This window comes from Callionymus lyra, chromosome 3, assembly GCF_982586985.1.
Source record: "Callionymus lyra chromosome 3, fCalLyr1.hap1.1, whole genome shotgun sequence".
Classification (NCBI taxonomy): Eukaryota; Metazoa; Chordata; class Actinopteri; order Syngnathiformes; family Callionymidae; genus Callionymus; species Callionymus lyra.
Genome location: NC_141820.1, coordinates 34682149 through 34695639, shown reverse-complemented (window position 1 = coordinate 34695639; position 13491 = coordinate 34682149). Strand labels below are relative to the sequence as shown.

At 37.2% G+C, this 13491-nt stretch overlaps 1 protein-coding gene across 1 annotated transcript in view; it reads right to left on the bottom strand.

The window, feature by feature from the left end:
- The window catches only part of khdrbs3 (KH domain containing, RNA binding, signal transduction associated 3), a 57274-nt gene extending 52038 nt beyond the window's left edge, over positions 1-5236 (bottom strand). Inside the window, exon 1 of the mRNA XM_087785968.1 lies at positions 4902-5236. Coding sequence (XP_087642094.1) covers positions 4902-4992 — 91 coding nt within the window. The 5' untranslated portion in view covers positions 4993-5236. The remainder of the gene's footprint in view (positions 1-4901) is intronic.
- Positions 5237-13491: the final 8255 nt, after the last annotated feature.

Below are 13491 nucleotides of genomic sequence, written 5' to 3'. Positions count from 1 at the left end.
ACTATAAAACAAGTTGTTAATAGCACTGACGTGATCTTAACTGTGTGCAGCTGTCTGATATCTGTGTAAAAGCAACAGGCTCAAGTGGCTTTACTGCCAAAACAAATGGCACCAAGTCCCTGAGCTTATCTTGCCAAAGGTACGCTGCCGCTGCTCCTCTGCACTATCATAGCAGAACGATACACATAATTAAATTGAGTTGGATTACAAAAAATGGATTGGCTCAACGTTGGTGAGGCTAATCTAGCGCAATCCTCTCTATAGTGGTGCCAACCACAGAAGGTGACATGAAGAGGGGTGACATACAATCATCAAAGTAGGACCTGCTCAAGAACCAAACCCACGGATGTTGGTGTTTCCTGCAGAAATCATCAGACTGGGGGGGCAAGTTATTATTCTAAAGACTCAATAGTACTGTATTTTAATTTCAGCCAAAAATGCACACTTTTTTGGGGGGGATTATTTTTACTGTGAATTTTGTCCAATGCTAATGAATGCACCATACATGTCCATGCATTATTGATCACACCACACTCCACTGTGTACATATTTGTGGTGCTTTGAATCGAAATAATCTCAAATCATCTTCTAAATTGGGTCGTGTCTTGTTTTTCTCAAATGATAATTTCTTGTTGACAAAAATATTTTTTCATAACTTTCAATGACGACCAGGAGAAGGGGGAAGTGAAGGGATTGGGTGTTATAGGGGGGAAAATGACTATGGCCAGCTGTTTATGTGTGTGTTCTGTGCTTAATTCTATATGCAGACAGAATAACTTTAATGCCACTTTCATTTTTTAAGTTCACACAAATTCACACGTCCCGGTTTTACTGTTTCAGCTCCTCACTTGTGTATGCTCACAGCACACTGCCTTTCTCTGCTGTAACTGGCACTGGAACAATCGCTAACAAATAACCTTTTCCCTCCAGAGAGTCTGAAGGTCTTCCTTCACACTGACCACCTCTCATCATGTCAGTTCCCTGCTGCCCCGGATTACTCTCAGCATACTTAAAACACTGACTTACTCTTGCTTTTCCCTAATAAACCCACCACCAACCTGCCACAGTTAGTGCTTTATATGTTGGCTTCTTTGTCATTGATGAAGATTACAACGTGAATCATGTATAATCTATTTGTCATTTTGATAAACTTGTATTGGGTTTATTGAATAATTCAAGTAAAAATAAATAATTCATGAGGCCAATATTGCTATTTCTTATAAATATAAATTTTACATATTCTTATTATAATTAATTCATAAATGTTGCCCATGAATGTTGTGATACACAACACAAGGTCTCTAAAGGGCTCACTATCACTTCACCGTGGAGGTGGAATATCCACTTTCAACATATCCTGATGGCAAAGCAAGAAGTGTTTGCATTATTGAAGAATCCCTGTCTGGTCAATGAAAATGAGTCTTCCAGCTAGACTGTTGCTTTCAATAGTATCATTTAGAACCACAAACCAGTCACAAATGTTAATAAAGCAGGAAGACTATTTGAAGATAAGTAGAATAACAAGCAGGTTGATTCAGACATGTCTATAATGGTACAGAAAATAAACCAATAAATAATCACAATATTAACTCATGGCTTTAAAATAAAATGCTTTTTATCTTGTGAATTTAAAATTTCTATTTAAAAACAACCTTTTAACACAATTTGTAAAGATAATAATACATTAATACACACAATAATAAATTGTTAACACAAACAATAATAATAATATTTATGCACTTTGCCACTACAGTGACACATTGATGCCCACTCTTCAGTTAAAAAACATGAAAGTACAAACTGTTCTAAATTGAAAAAAGGACAACTTGAGAAATCTGAAGAGTGAGTGTGAAGGATAAGGACTTGTGAGGCTCACATTATAAATAAGAAGACAGAATTACAGAGTTCTTTCAGGGTCACCAGACCCGAGGGTCAGTAGAATGGTCAGACTTATCCAGCTTTAGTTCTGTAGTGAAACTTGTGCGGCTCAGTTCGTCGGCTGGATAAAACATCAGAGATTATTTTCACTATCAAGAGCTGTACAACACAGAGATAACACAGACTCTGGTTCAATACCAAAGGGCTATTATAGCTTTGTCTAGGCATTCTTAGACAAAATAAAGGCTCAAGGCCCTTCCCATGCTCAATATGTTTAGTTTCTTATATATAAACATCCAATACTTGACTTCATTACCTAACCATTCGTCAGAAACACAGAGCAGAGTGCACTGTATCCAACATACACATTAAAGTACGGATGTAAAATTCCTAAATCAAATACAATTGATGCTGACCCATGTGTGTTTTCTTATTTTAATATTTACAGAAATGTGCAGCTGCAGCAGTTTTTCTAATGTAAGCATTGTTCCAGACCCCTGCTGAGAAATAGCCAATTAAAAAGCAGAGAAAGTGAAGGTTTACGCAGAGTTTCCACATGGAAATGTGGCCCAGAGGTCGAGAAACATTCAAATCTTGTCCAGCAACATCTATATCCTTTTATTATTAACTGAAGAATGAAAATTCAGCTCCTGTAAGGAGAGTGTGTAGCATTTGAATTAAGTATTTATCATCGGTTGGTTTTAAATCATTGTTTTCTTGTTTCAATTAATCGTCATAATGAAAACTGACTTTTATTTGTATTTATTTTGTTGGGTTTCATTGTATTTTAAACACCAATGAAATTATTGTCTTATTATTAAAGCTAACCCTACACATAACGGAGACGTCATCGAAGAAGATGTTGTGAGAGATATATTTTATAAAATTGCTTCAATCCTCCTTAAAACCTTCATGAATTAATTATTTAAAAACCAGAAGAGAGAGCGCCCTCTAGATTGACCAATACATTTTTATTGATGTTGAAGATCCCATTGTTGCACACAACAACTGTCACCTCCTGCACTTCAGCCCAGGTTGTGCAGGTCGGGTAAGTATGCACAAACTCCATATATGACCAGTCTAATACTTAAACAAGTTGTAAGGTAAACTTGTCTATTTTGAGGCATTTGTTAAGATAATGAAAAATGTAGTTGTAAAAATATGAATTATTATTCATGACACCCTAATATAGACAAATCTTAGTTATACTTGGTTTTAGTCTAACTGATGATTAGACTTGAATTGTCTTTGAGATTGTACATTAAATACACAAGTTCTTCTTTCCTTTAAATACATAGTTTAAGCCATCCTGTAAGCATTAAAATTTCTGTTAAAGCTGTTTCAACTGAAGTTATACATCCTTGTTATTACAAGGCAGTACCACAGATTCTACCACACAATGTTCCTGGCTTTCGAGGCATGGAGTAGTGTCATCCTCTTGACTTGCTGACATTCAAGTGACTCTCGGCAGTTGTTTGAACTCATCCAAAACTAGTCACCAAGAAGGCACAAGTGCTCGATTAAGCTGCATCGTGTCCCATCTGTTGTGTAAGAGAGAGATAACGGTATTTACAGCTTTGGAGTTAAGGGTGTGTGTTTGGGCCAATTTTCCCGAGCCGCTGTCTACTTAATGAAATATCATGGAATTATCCAACCATGTAAGATGAGGTCCCAGTACGAACGACAAAAATAAATAGCTTAACTTGATGAAACTTAAAGTTACTTTTACTTTACCAAAGCCTCAAGCTAATCTAAATTTAACTTGCATGACATTAAAAACATGTTTTGAACAAAACTGGGTGACAACTAATAGACAACTGTAAAAAAAATATACGTATATATACATAATGACAAATATCAGTTGATCTTATTATAATTTGGTTAATATTTTATTCCATGGAATGTCATTGAAAGGAATCATGGTGTTCATCGCAGTTTCTATCCAATCTAATCTTTTGTGTGATGTTTTGTAATAACACGTTTCATTGAATCTGTGTCTATGAGTAACTGAATCCAATGTTCTGATAATGATAATTAACATAGAGTTAGATAGAACATGTTTTTTGACACTTTAATTTGACACTCAAATATCAATGCTTGCATAATTCAGAAGACGCCGACCATGATGTCAAATTAATTCATTGGACTGTCTTAAGTGGTCATGAACCCCTGGTCCAGGGACTGGAAAACCGTCACTGAGGCATTAGTTACAAGGCCGCTCAGAAAGAAAAAATAACGTATATCATTTCTGGTCTATTGATTATAGCTGTCTGAAAGGTGTTTTGCATTAAAAAGCTGCTGCTTTGTCTGAGGTATCTGGCTCTTAAAACTCTTGAAAATAAGTCAAAAGCTATTTTATTAATTTTTTTTACCAATGTTATCTTAAAGGAATTGATTAAAAGCTGGCATAAGATCAACTAAAAAATTAATATCATTCAGTATTTCATCTAGAACTTTTTTTTCAACATTTTTAGACCACTTTATATCACACATGTTGTTCCTCTTTAACGTTGGGAAAACTGTAAACGGCTCCTCTTTAAACTTTAAAAAATAAATAAATAACAAAAAACAACAACAAAACTGTCACTATAATGATAAACAAACGATATAATTAATTTGATACACTTGCACTTTTGTGACAGACCATATTTAATATATTACCTACTTTAATCTTCATAGTGTTTTGGAAAAAATCTTGTGACTTAAGTGACAGAATAATGAAAGAGATTGTATGAACCGTGACTTGACGGCCTCGGGACCGATTGGCACATCTCTGTTTGTTTTATTTCTAAAGTTTCGTTTTTAAAATAAAAGGAACCTGTGTATGTGGAGGTTGATAAAATATTCAAAATTGTCTTTTGTGTTTGTGTGTGGATAGCCGTTGTCAACTTGTTTATTTTTTTTTTTTTTAATGAAATAGTGTCAGATGGATATGTCTTCTTATAGCCAATTATTTCAGCTATTATTCCAAACCCTCTCCATGCATGAAGCCCTCCAGAGAAGGCGCGCACGGGCGGACGTACCTTGCTCCAGCAGCCGCAGGGAGTGCTGAAAAGACGGCTCAAGCGAGTCCTTCTCGGCCATTAGCTCCGGCAAGTACTTGTCGGTCTCCATCTCGACGTGGACGTTCCGGCGAGTGACTCGACTGCAGATGAAGTTTGCACAAAGGTGGCCCTCTAAGTTTCCCGCGAAACCCAAGCACTGACAGGTCTGTGGAGCCTGGAAAAGGCGGGAGAAAACGTCCACGCGCTACAGCTGTCTCGTGTCTTCGCGCCACTCGCTGTCGTGAACATGTGCGTGGCACGTTTTATTCCATGAATCGAGGCGCTGCTGTCGCCGCTCAGATCCCGTGCGTGTGTGTCCGAGCCGTGCGCTCCCGGTGTCTGGCTGTACTTTGAAGCTGCCAGTGTCTTCTTCACCGGCAGACGCTATTGGAGCGCGGCCATAAAGGGGCGGAGTCAGGCAAGCGGAGCTGTCCGTGGTGCTGAGACGCGTTATTACCATGTCATTATCATGAAACCTGCAGAACAAGGACGAGGAGTCACAAGCACCGAGCAAGGGCAGATGAGGTGTAGCAAACCAAGTGTCGCTGGAGCATGTCTGCGTGTAAATATTTATTATCTGTTGTTTAAGCCTCTTACATATTCTAAGAGTGTTAAAAAAAAAGACATGAAAACTCCTCTGAAGTTGTGTAATTGAATGTGTGTGTAGGGGTGTGTGTGTGTGTGTGGGTGCACAAATAGAACGTTTGTTTGTTTTGACAGCCAGGGTTTGTTTGGACGGTGTGCAGGTGTCGTCTTGCAGCGGTGTTTTTGTGTGCAAAGGTGTGATTCTGGCTAGAATTGTTTGGGCAATCATAATAACGCTTGTCTCTGAGAGGCACCAAACCTTCCTGCTCCAGACCGGGAACTTTCATGTAGTTTAATACACTATATCTGGTACTATTTAACACGTATGAATATAAATGTCATCAAGAAAATGAAACCACATATCCAAAAGTATATATTTATTGAGTATTGTTTTGATTGTTTAAACGCTTTGTGACCCTGGTCTGGAAAATTGCTTTATAAATATTAATTACTTACTTACTTTCTTACTTAGGGTTTTGACTTTAGATGTGGTGATTTGCTGGTGTAACCTTGTTTATTCCTTTCATTATAATTTGTCAAGTTGTCTAAATGAGTCTTGTGTAGAAATGTGTAGTAAAGCTTTGACTAAGCTAATTATTCTTCATTTAATTTAAGATTATTAGAATAGATGTTCGAATTCCCATTGTAGATTACAAGGTTGAAGTTCTTTAAATATACATGTGCTTGTCTGCCTTGACATTTTTTAAAGATATTTCCTCGAAAGACACAAGGCAATAAATGAATGTATGACATTCTCCTCTGGGGATGCACGTTTTTTTCTCTCTCAGTTTTTGTCTCTTTATTGCCACAGCACTCTACAAGTCGACAACTCGACTGCTCTTTGTTGTGCAAGCTTGTTTTGTTAGGCTTTAATATATCTTATATTTCCATGTGAACCATAGAACAAACAAATATCTGTGTCACTGCCCAGCTTAACTCGAAGGGGCACATTTTGGCGTGTTGGCCAATCAAACGACGGTCCTAAGGTGACATCATTGGTAACACTTTCATATTAGAAGATGGTGCAGATGGTCTTGGGTTTCTGAGGATGCATAACAATGTTTGAGTTTGTCAGGAGTCACTGCAGGAAAACCGTGTTGATGCTGTGGAATGGATTGCTTATTCTACACACCTGATCCACCGAACACTTCTGGGTCATCGCTTATTATTCTGAGCAAGCGGGAGCTTACGACGTGTGTTGTGTACATGCAGGTCTGGGACATTCACACTCCTGTGCCTCAGTTGTTGCTTGGAATATTGCACATCTTATTCCGAAAGCTGCCGCTCATGTGTTTCACTGACACAAAGACACTCAATGCAAATGTTATGATTCATGAAGGCAACAGTTAGAGCAGAGATTGACTTTGAATTACCCTAGTATTCAGAATAAGAATCAGAATCACCCTTTTTGGCAGTAATTTCAAACACAAAACCGGATTTTTTTTGCATATGGTTTGTCAAACTACACTCTTGATCTGATGAGAGAAAATACTTGAGATAGAGATGTTTTATCACGACCAGGCATTGGGTGAATGGACAACATCTAACCCTCCTCAGGCGAGTAATGAATCCTGCATTCTGCATTTTCTTTTCTCGACTCATTTAGACTCATTGATTGCTTGTAACTGTTTGGACAACTTGTCAATAGAATTCAGGAAATCCATTCACCTTCTCATAGGTCAAGCATGGTTTTTGTCTGTGCGTGCTTATGAATTAATGAAAAGAAAAGTCTATGTTCATCCCAAAACAACAGGCAAGAAAAAAATCACTAATCCATTAAAGCTGCTATCTTTCTATCAAACAACAACTCTCATTTTCATTTCTTGAAGATCGGCATAAACTGCTGTTTTCTGCAATTTTTAAATTGAAAATATTAAGGCTGTTTTTAGTTCATGTGAATTCAACTTTACTGATAAACACTATACTTTTGTTTAGTTTTCAGATAAGTGGACCCTTTAACCAACCAAATAAACACCCAAAACACATTCATCAGATGATACGAAAAGTCAAATCCAGTTTGAATCCAGAAGGCCGAGTGGAAAGATGGTATAATAAGGTTTATGCTAAGAACAGACATTGTTGATAGATGAACGTGTCATGACAGTGAACAGTACTAAGACTATGCTTGGTTGATTTTCTAAAAATAAACACATCTGGATATACCTGTTGAATCCGACCAGAGTTCATTACGCATGGTTTCAGAAGTGGGATAAGAATCCAGGCCTTGAATCTGAGACCAGAGCTTTAGTCTAGAAGAGGCTGATGGACTGGTCCAAACAAGATATGGAAAGACATGATGTTTTGTATTGATAAGCCAAGGAAAAAAAATAAAAGGTTGTTGAAAGTTAAAATGTGTTTCGGTTTTGTTTTTTCAAAAAGGGGGGGTGTTTTCTTTTTAAAGGAGAGTCATTAAGTCCATTTTGGGATCATACTTATGATTGGGTATTGTATACAACCTGTATATACATGTAGCTTATGTTTTCATGTTTGTAGCTCCTTCTACTTTACAAATTCAGTTTCTATATTCTTGCTGAAGCTCTTCTGGATGGACACGAACAGCGTATTGTTGTGACATGTGCAGTGAAAGTAAAGTTGAATCATCTTTTATTCTATTGGTTCTAACACAACTATACAAGGAGATGTAGCAGTCAGTTGCTGCCCTTAAGCAGAAACAAGGAGGACTTCTTAAAGTAAAGTTGAAGATCTCAATGCTTGTTAAAGATGCTCACCAAGATGCAGTAAATCTCTCATCATGACCATGTTTTGAAGTTCTTTCTTTATAAAATTGAAATCTCAGCAAACAAGAGGTTACAAGAGTGGAGTACATTATGACGTAATAATGGCTTCACTCCTCCTCCAGTCAGCTGTAATAACGCCCCGCTTTGTTTATACAACAAATCCCTTGGAGGAAGAGATTTCCATTTGTATACAAACAGGGGCTTAAGCACATTTTCTAATGTAAATATTTTAATGAAAAAAGAGTTTGTACAGTACAATAGAGATCAACATCTATTTAAGACGCACTTAAATCAACACATTTGTTCTTTAAAAGGTTGATTTGTTTTGGTATCCATGAATATGGGCATACTAAGGCTTTTTATTTGACAGAAACGGAAAAAGATATCTGTCAATATTTGTGGAGAGGCTGATGTAACCTCTGGTGGGCGACTATCTGTAGGCTGATCAGAACCAGTTACATAAATGAGATGTTTGTTTACAAAAAAAAATACAATTCTATTTTAACAAGCTGGAAAATATGTAAAAAACCCTGAGGTGGGTCTATGTACATCTGTCAACATCACGTCGGCCACATATATTACAGCTGTATCTGAGTCCGGACGAGTGTGTTGATGTATAATTCATCTTTTAAATAAAGGAGTTAAAAAGCTTTTATAATAAACTGTCAAGTCGATTCAGTTGAAAGATTTGACAAGCAGACAAAAGCACAACAACCTCCAGTCATGTTCCCTATCTACTATCATGTAACTTCTTGTCTGTAGCATGTCAGTGACACCCTCCTCATCCCCACACACACAAACACACTCTGATTCATCTGCTTGTTTAAGAGTGATTCACGGCGAAGAGAGCGCATTATGAATCAGCTTACTTTTAATCTCTACCAGAGACCATTAAAAACCAGCTCAAATGTACTAATCTCCTTTCGAGAGGAGCAACTTATTTATAGATATTCTTACCATCTGTTACTGACTGTGGTCATATCTCCATGAGTGAGAGTGACACTGATGCAGGTCCTGACAACTGGAGTATTTATTGTGTGTGTATATGTACAAGTAACTTAGTACCATAATGGCCCCAGTTCTGATAATGAAACCATACTGAAATTGAACATGTTTTGGTTTCATTTTACCTGATAATAGTTTTTCTCACACACAAACAAATTAGCCCCAAAGTTTAACGGACAAAGCATAACTCAGTCAAGTGTTGTTACTATAGACGATGGATATGCCAGCGAGGCCCTTGGCTACTATTTATGTAATTGCTAATCTATTCAAAACTCTTCTATTACATATAAAACAAAGTATATACCCATGGACGGTCTTAGTCTGCCTCTTCGGCCACAGCAACATTCCAAAAGTCGCGACCTTTGGGGCTTCGAAAGCAACCTCCACTGACCTCGAAAGTCACTTTTTGCCACCTAACCCACCTAATTTGTCTCAGCCCCGTCGACATGGAAATCCCATTTTTAGATTTTTGGCGGGGGTGTGGTCGCATCAACCCACCTACCCACTGACACTTCCCACTGCCCAACATAACTTTTCATTTACTCTGTCTCTCTCTTACGTCCTTTAGTAGGCATTTTTCTGTGTGATGGATGGACGGACATTGTTTTTATTATAGTAAAGAAACACGTTCAAAGTAAATTTTCTATTCAACATTTTTGAGATGTTTATATTTTCTCATTAAGGTCTTGAAGCATAAGAAAAAAAGAATATACAATATCCATTCTTAATTGTCTGTCTGTGTGTTTAGATTATTTTTCTTGCCAGAATGTCATAAATTAGCTTTTGAGGAATAAACACTTCACACAGTCAAATCAAAAACAAAAGAAGAGGGTATCTTAAATTATCTTTTGCTACAGCATCAAAAATAAGCGCCAAGCCACAAAATTAGGAAAATGTAACCTTTTCAAATGTTCTGTAATTTACTTATTAGTTTACAGGCTAACAGATGAATAAAACATACTTATATTATAAAGTTATATCCAGTTGAATCATTAAAGGATAATTTTCTGTCATACACTGAAAGGTAAATAGAACAATCTGATGCGTATAAAATATAAGAGCTTGCTTGACTTACTGTGGACCTCCAGTGGCAAACACAAAGCGTAGAGCGATGACAGATCGGTGTAATGAAAGGTTCAAACATGGCTGTAACATTGACAAACCGTTAGTTTGATCACTAGAGAAAGGCTGTGCACTGTGGGGCTGCCACTGGTGATTCACTTGGTGCTACATAAAGGTGAACTGTGGCTTCAACGCTTCATATTTCAGTCGGTACCATTAAATAATTTAAAAAGATTCTTCTCAACCAATGGAACTGGATTTGTCAAGAAGATCCTGTTAAGTTGACTGTGCGTGACATGGACCAGACCAACGCAAGAACTTCTGCTGCCAGACTTGATATTAAGATGTTCACGTGTCATTGAACTCCTAGGGATTGTATCCAGAGTGGCAACACTGCCTCCTTGTGACCATTCACATTTCCTTTTTTAATATGATCCAGCAGCATCCGTGAAATTAGATTTTATGTAAAAAATATTTATATTCTAACACAAAATATGAATTTGAAATATACATTTTGTGAGATTAATATCTTAGAAATGAGCATCTGCAGCAGAGATGGAAGCACTTCTAGAGTCAAACAGCTTAAAGAAGGAGTATCCAGTTCCTTAATGTCTCAGTCAACAAAGGATTACAAGAGCCGGTGCCCTACTTGACCTGACATCACACATGAATTGACAGACACAAGCTTCCTCAAAGTGAGCGGCCAAACTGCTTCAAATGCAACACACAGTATCGCACCAAAACATTGATCCGAATATTAAATATTATATTCAGTATATTTATTTGATTATTCTACTATTTATTTGGGGCCAAATGATAAAATATGAAATATTGTTACAAATCAATAGTATATAAATTCTTCTACATTCAACTTAACCAGAATTTATTTTATTATTTTATTCTTTCATTCATTTTGTTCTGTATTGGTTATGATGCGACAAACGACAGCTTATGTTATTTCATGTTTACGTTGTTAAATCAAAGTTTAAAACACAACAGATGCTTATGATTCGAGTAAAGCTACAGAGTTCTGCTTCTCTTTCAATTAATCCTGTTATTTGAGAATATTATTGGTACAATTTTATTTTAAGTGTGAAAGTCAATAGTTGCCTCAAGATTATTTAGCGTTTAAATTCACTTTAAATGAATAGAAGGCATAACAATCAATGAGATAAAAACAACGAGCGAGCGAAAACAGTGGTAAGAAACTTTGTTTTAACAGACAGAAACCTTGAGAACCAGAAGGTGCGACCGGCTGGAAGGGAAAAGGGAGACAATGGGAAGGAGATAGAAAAGAAGAGGGTTGAAGAAAAAGGGGGAAATGTGTAGATCATGGGAAGCAGGGTCCAGCTGCAAACCCTACGACTTTTTTTCACCTTCATTATCCTCAGCTCATACAAAGCACAACATTTTCATTTTGCTGTATTTTCACTTCTACTGTTCTTCTTACTATGGAAGTCAATGAAATGCGGCAGGGCACTTATATCACACATAACTACAACCCTTTTTCTGTGAAAACAGACTAGTTTAGCTGAAAAATGTTTTTTTAAAAAGAACAAGCATTTTAATCACATCCTTACTAAGTGTTATTTTATTGTTTTACCAATAAATCATCCAAAAAGTCTCCCTCGCCTGTACATTCATATTCCAAGCCATGTGACTTTTACTGACATTCAGGTTCATTCTCCGATAGTCAAAATATCTCCCACTTATTCTCTTAACTTGGATCCAAGGAACTGAAACCTATTCTAGTTATAAATAATGAGAGGCAGTCACACCTTGGAAAGAACACATAGTTCACTTCACACAGAAATTATTTTTTTAAAACTCTGTGAGCAGTATGTTGTTCTGCTGAACATCAATGTAATATAAGATCATTTTTGTTGCCTTTAGTAGCTTAACTTTTATGTTGTCTCTGGGTCAAGGTGACCCAAGCCAAGTAATATCAGCGTGAATGCCTTCCATACTGGGGAGAATTGGATCTACAGATAAACTCAACAGAGTAATAATCTTGTTTTTGTTTGACTTGATTTGAGTGGACGAAATATTTGTTTGCAAACGTACTCATGACATTCAAACAGAATGAATCCAGAGCTAAAGACCTATATAGTTTTTAACAATACATTATTGTGTACTGCACACAAACCTAATAAGGTTGAGCTTGACGTCGCAAAGTCAAACCGTGAGGGTTCTTCTCCCGGCCAGGAAGAGAAAAGTGTCAGTGCAGGGAAACAACAATGGGCTTGAAAAATGTTAGATGTAGCAGTTAACCGTCTCAAACAAAGTCCTGCTGTCAGGATGCGTTCTCCCTTCGCTCTAGAGTCCCACAATGCTGCCTTAAAGACAAAAAGACACCTTATTGTGGCCGCTAAATGGAGCGCTCACATCCATTAGAAAGGCATTGAGCAGAATAATATTGCTGGTGCCAATCTGTGGCGGGCATTGATCACGCTCTGTCGGCTTTGAAGTGCAGACTCTGCTCTCTCGCTTGGAAGTGTTGTGCAGAAGAAACCTAATGAGAAAGTGTCAAGGGTGCACAGGTAAACAAATCAATGGCGCCCAGCAGTTTTGCCAAGGTCAACTCTCACAAGTACACACACAGATAAACACAATTACACACAAACATGAATGTAGGAGAGAGGAGAAGCTAGGCTGTAGAATTGAAATCAAAGGAGAGATAACATTTTTTTTTATCATTTGAGATGGACTGAGTCGAGGCACGGTCCTAACAGCTGAACAGAGGATATAAAGCAGCTCTTGAGTCATGAAAACACCAGAAATAAAGAACAAAACCACAAGGTTCTCTTGTACGTCACAACGAGGGAAGTACATTTGTTTCACTAAAATTGCTAACTGGAGAACAGCTGCTACATTGTTCCTTCCTTGTTATTTTCAAATCATTGTTAAATGAGTTGAATGTTCATTGAAAGTCAGGGTTGGCAGTAAAGCTTTACACTAGTGATGGTCTGATGAAGCTTCATGAAGCAGTGTCATTATTTTCAGAGTGGTCTCTGCACTATTTTCCTTTGTTTTGAACAATTATTCTAATGAAACATCACATCATTTTTAAACTGATGGCGCCACCTACTGACCTCTAAACAATATGACACTGTTTCATGAAGCATCATCAGACCATCACTAGGTTACAGTAACTTAACTACCGCCTCGTTACTTGTTAC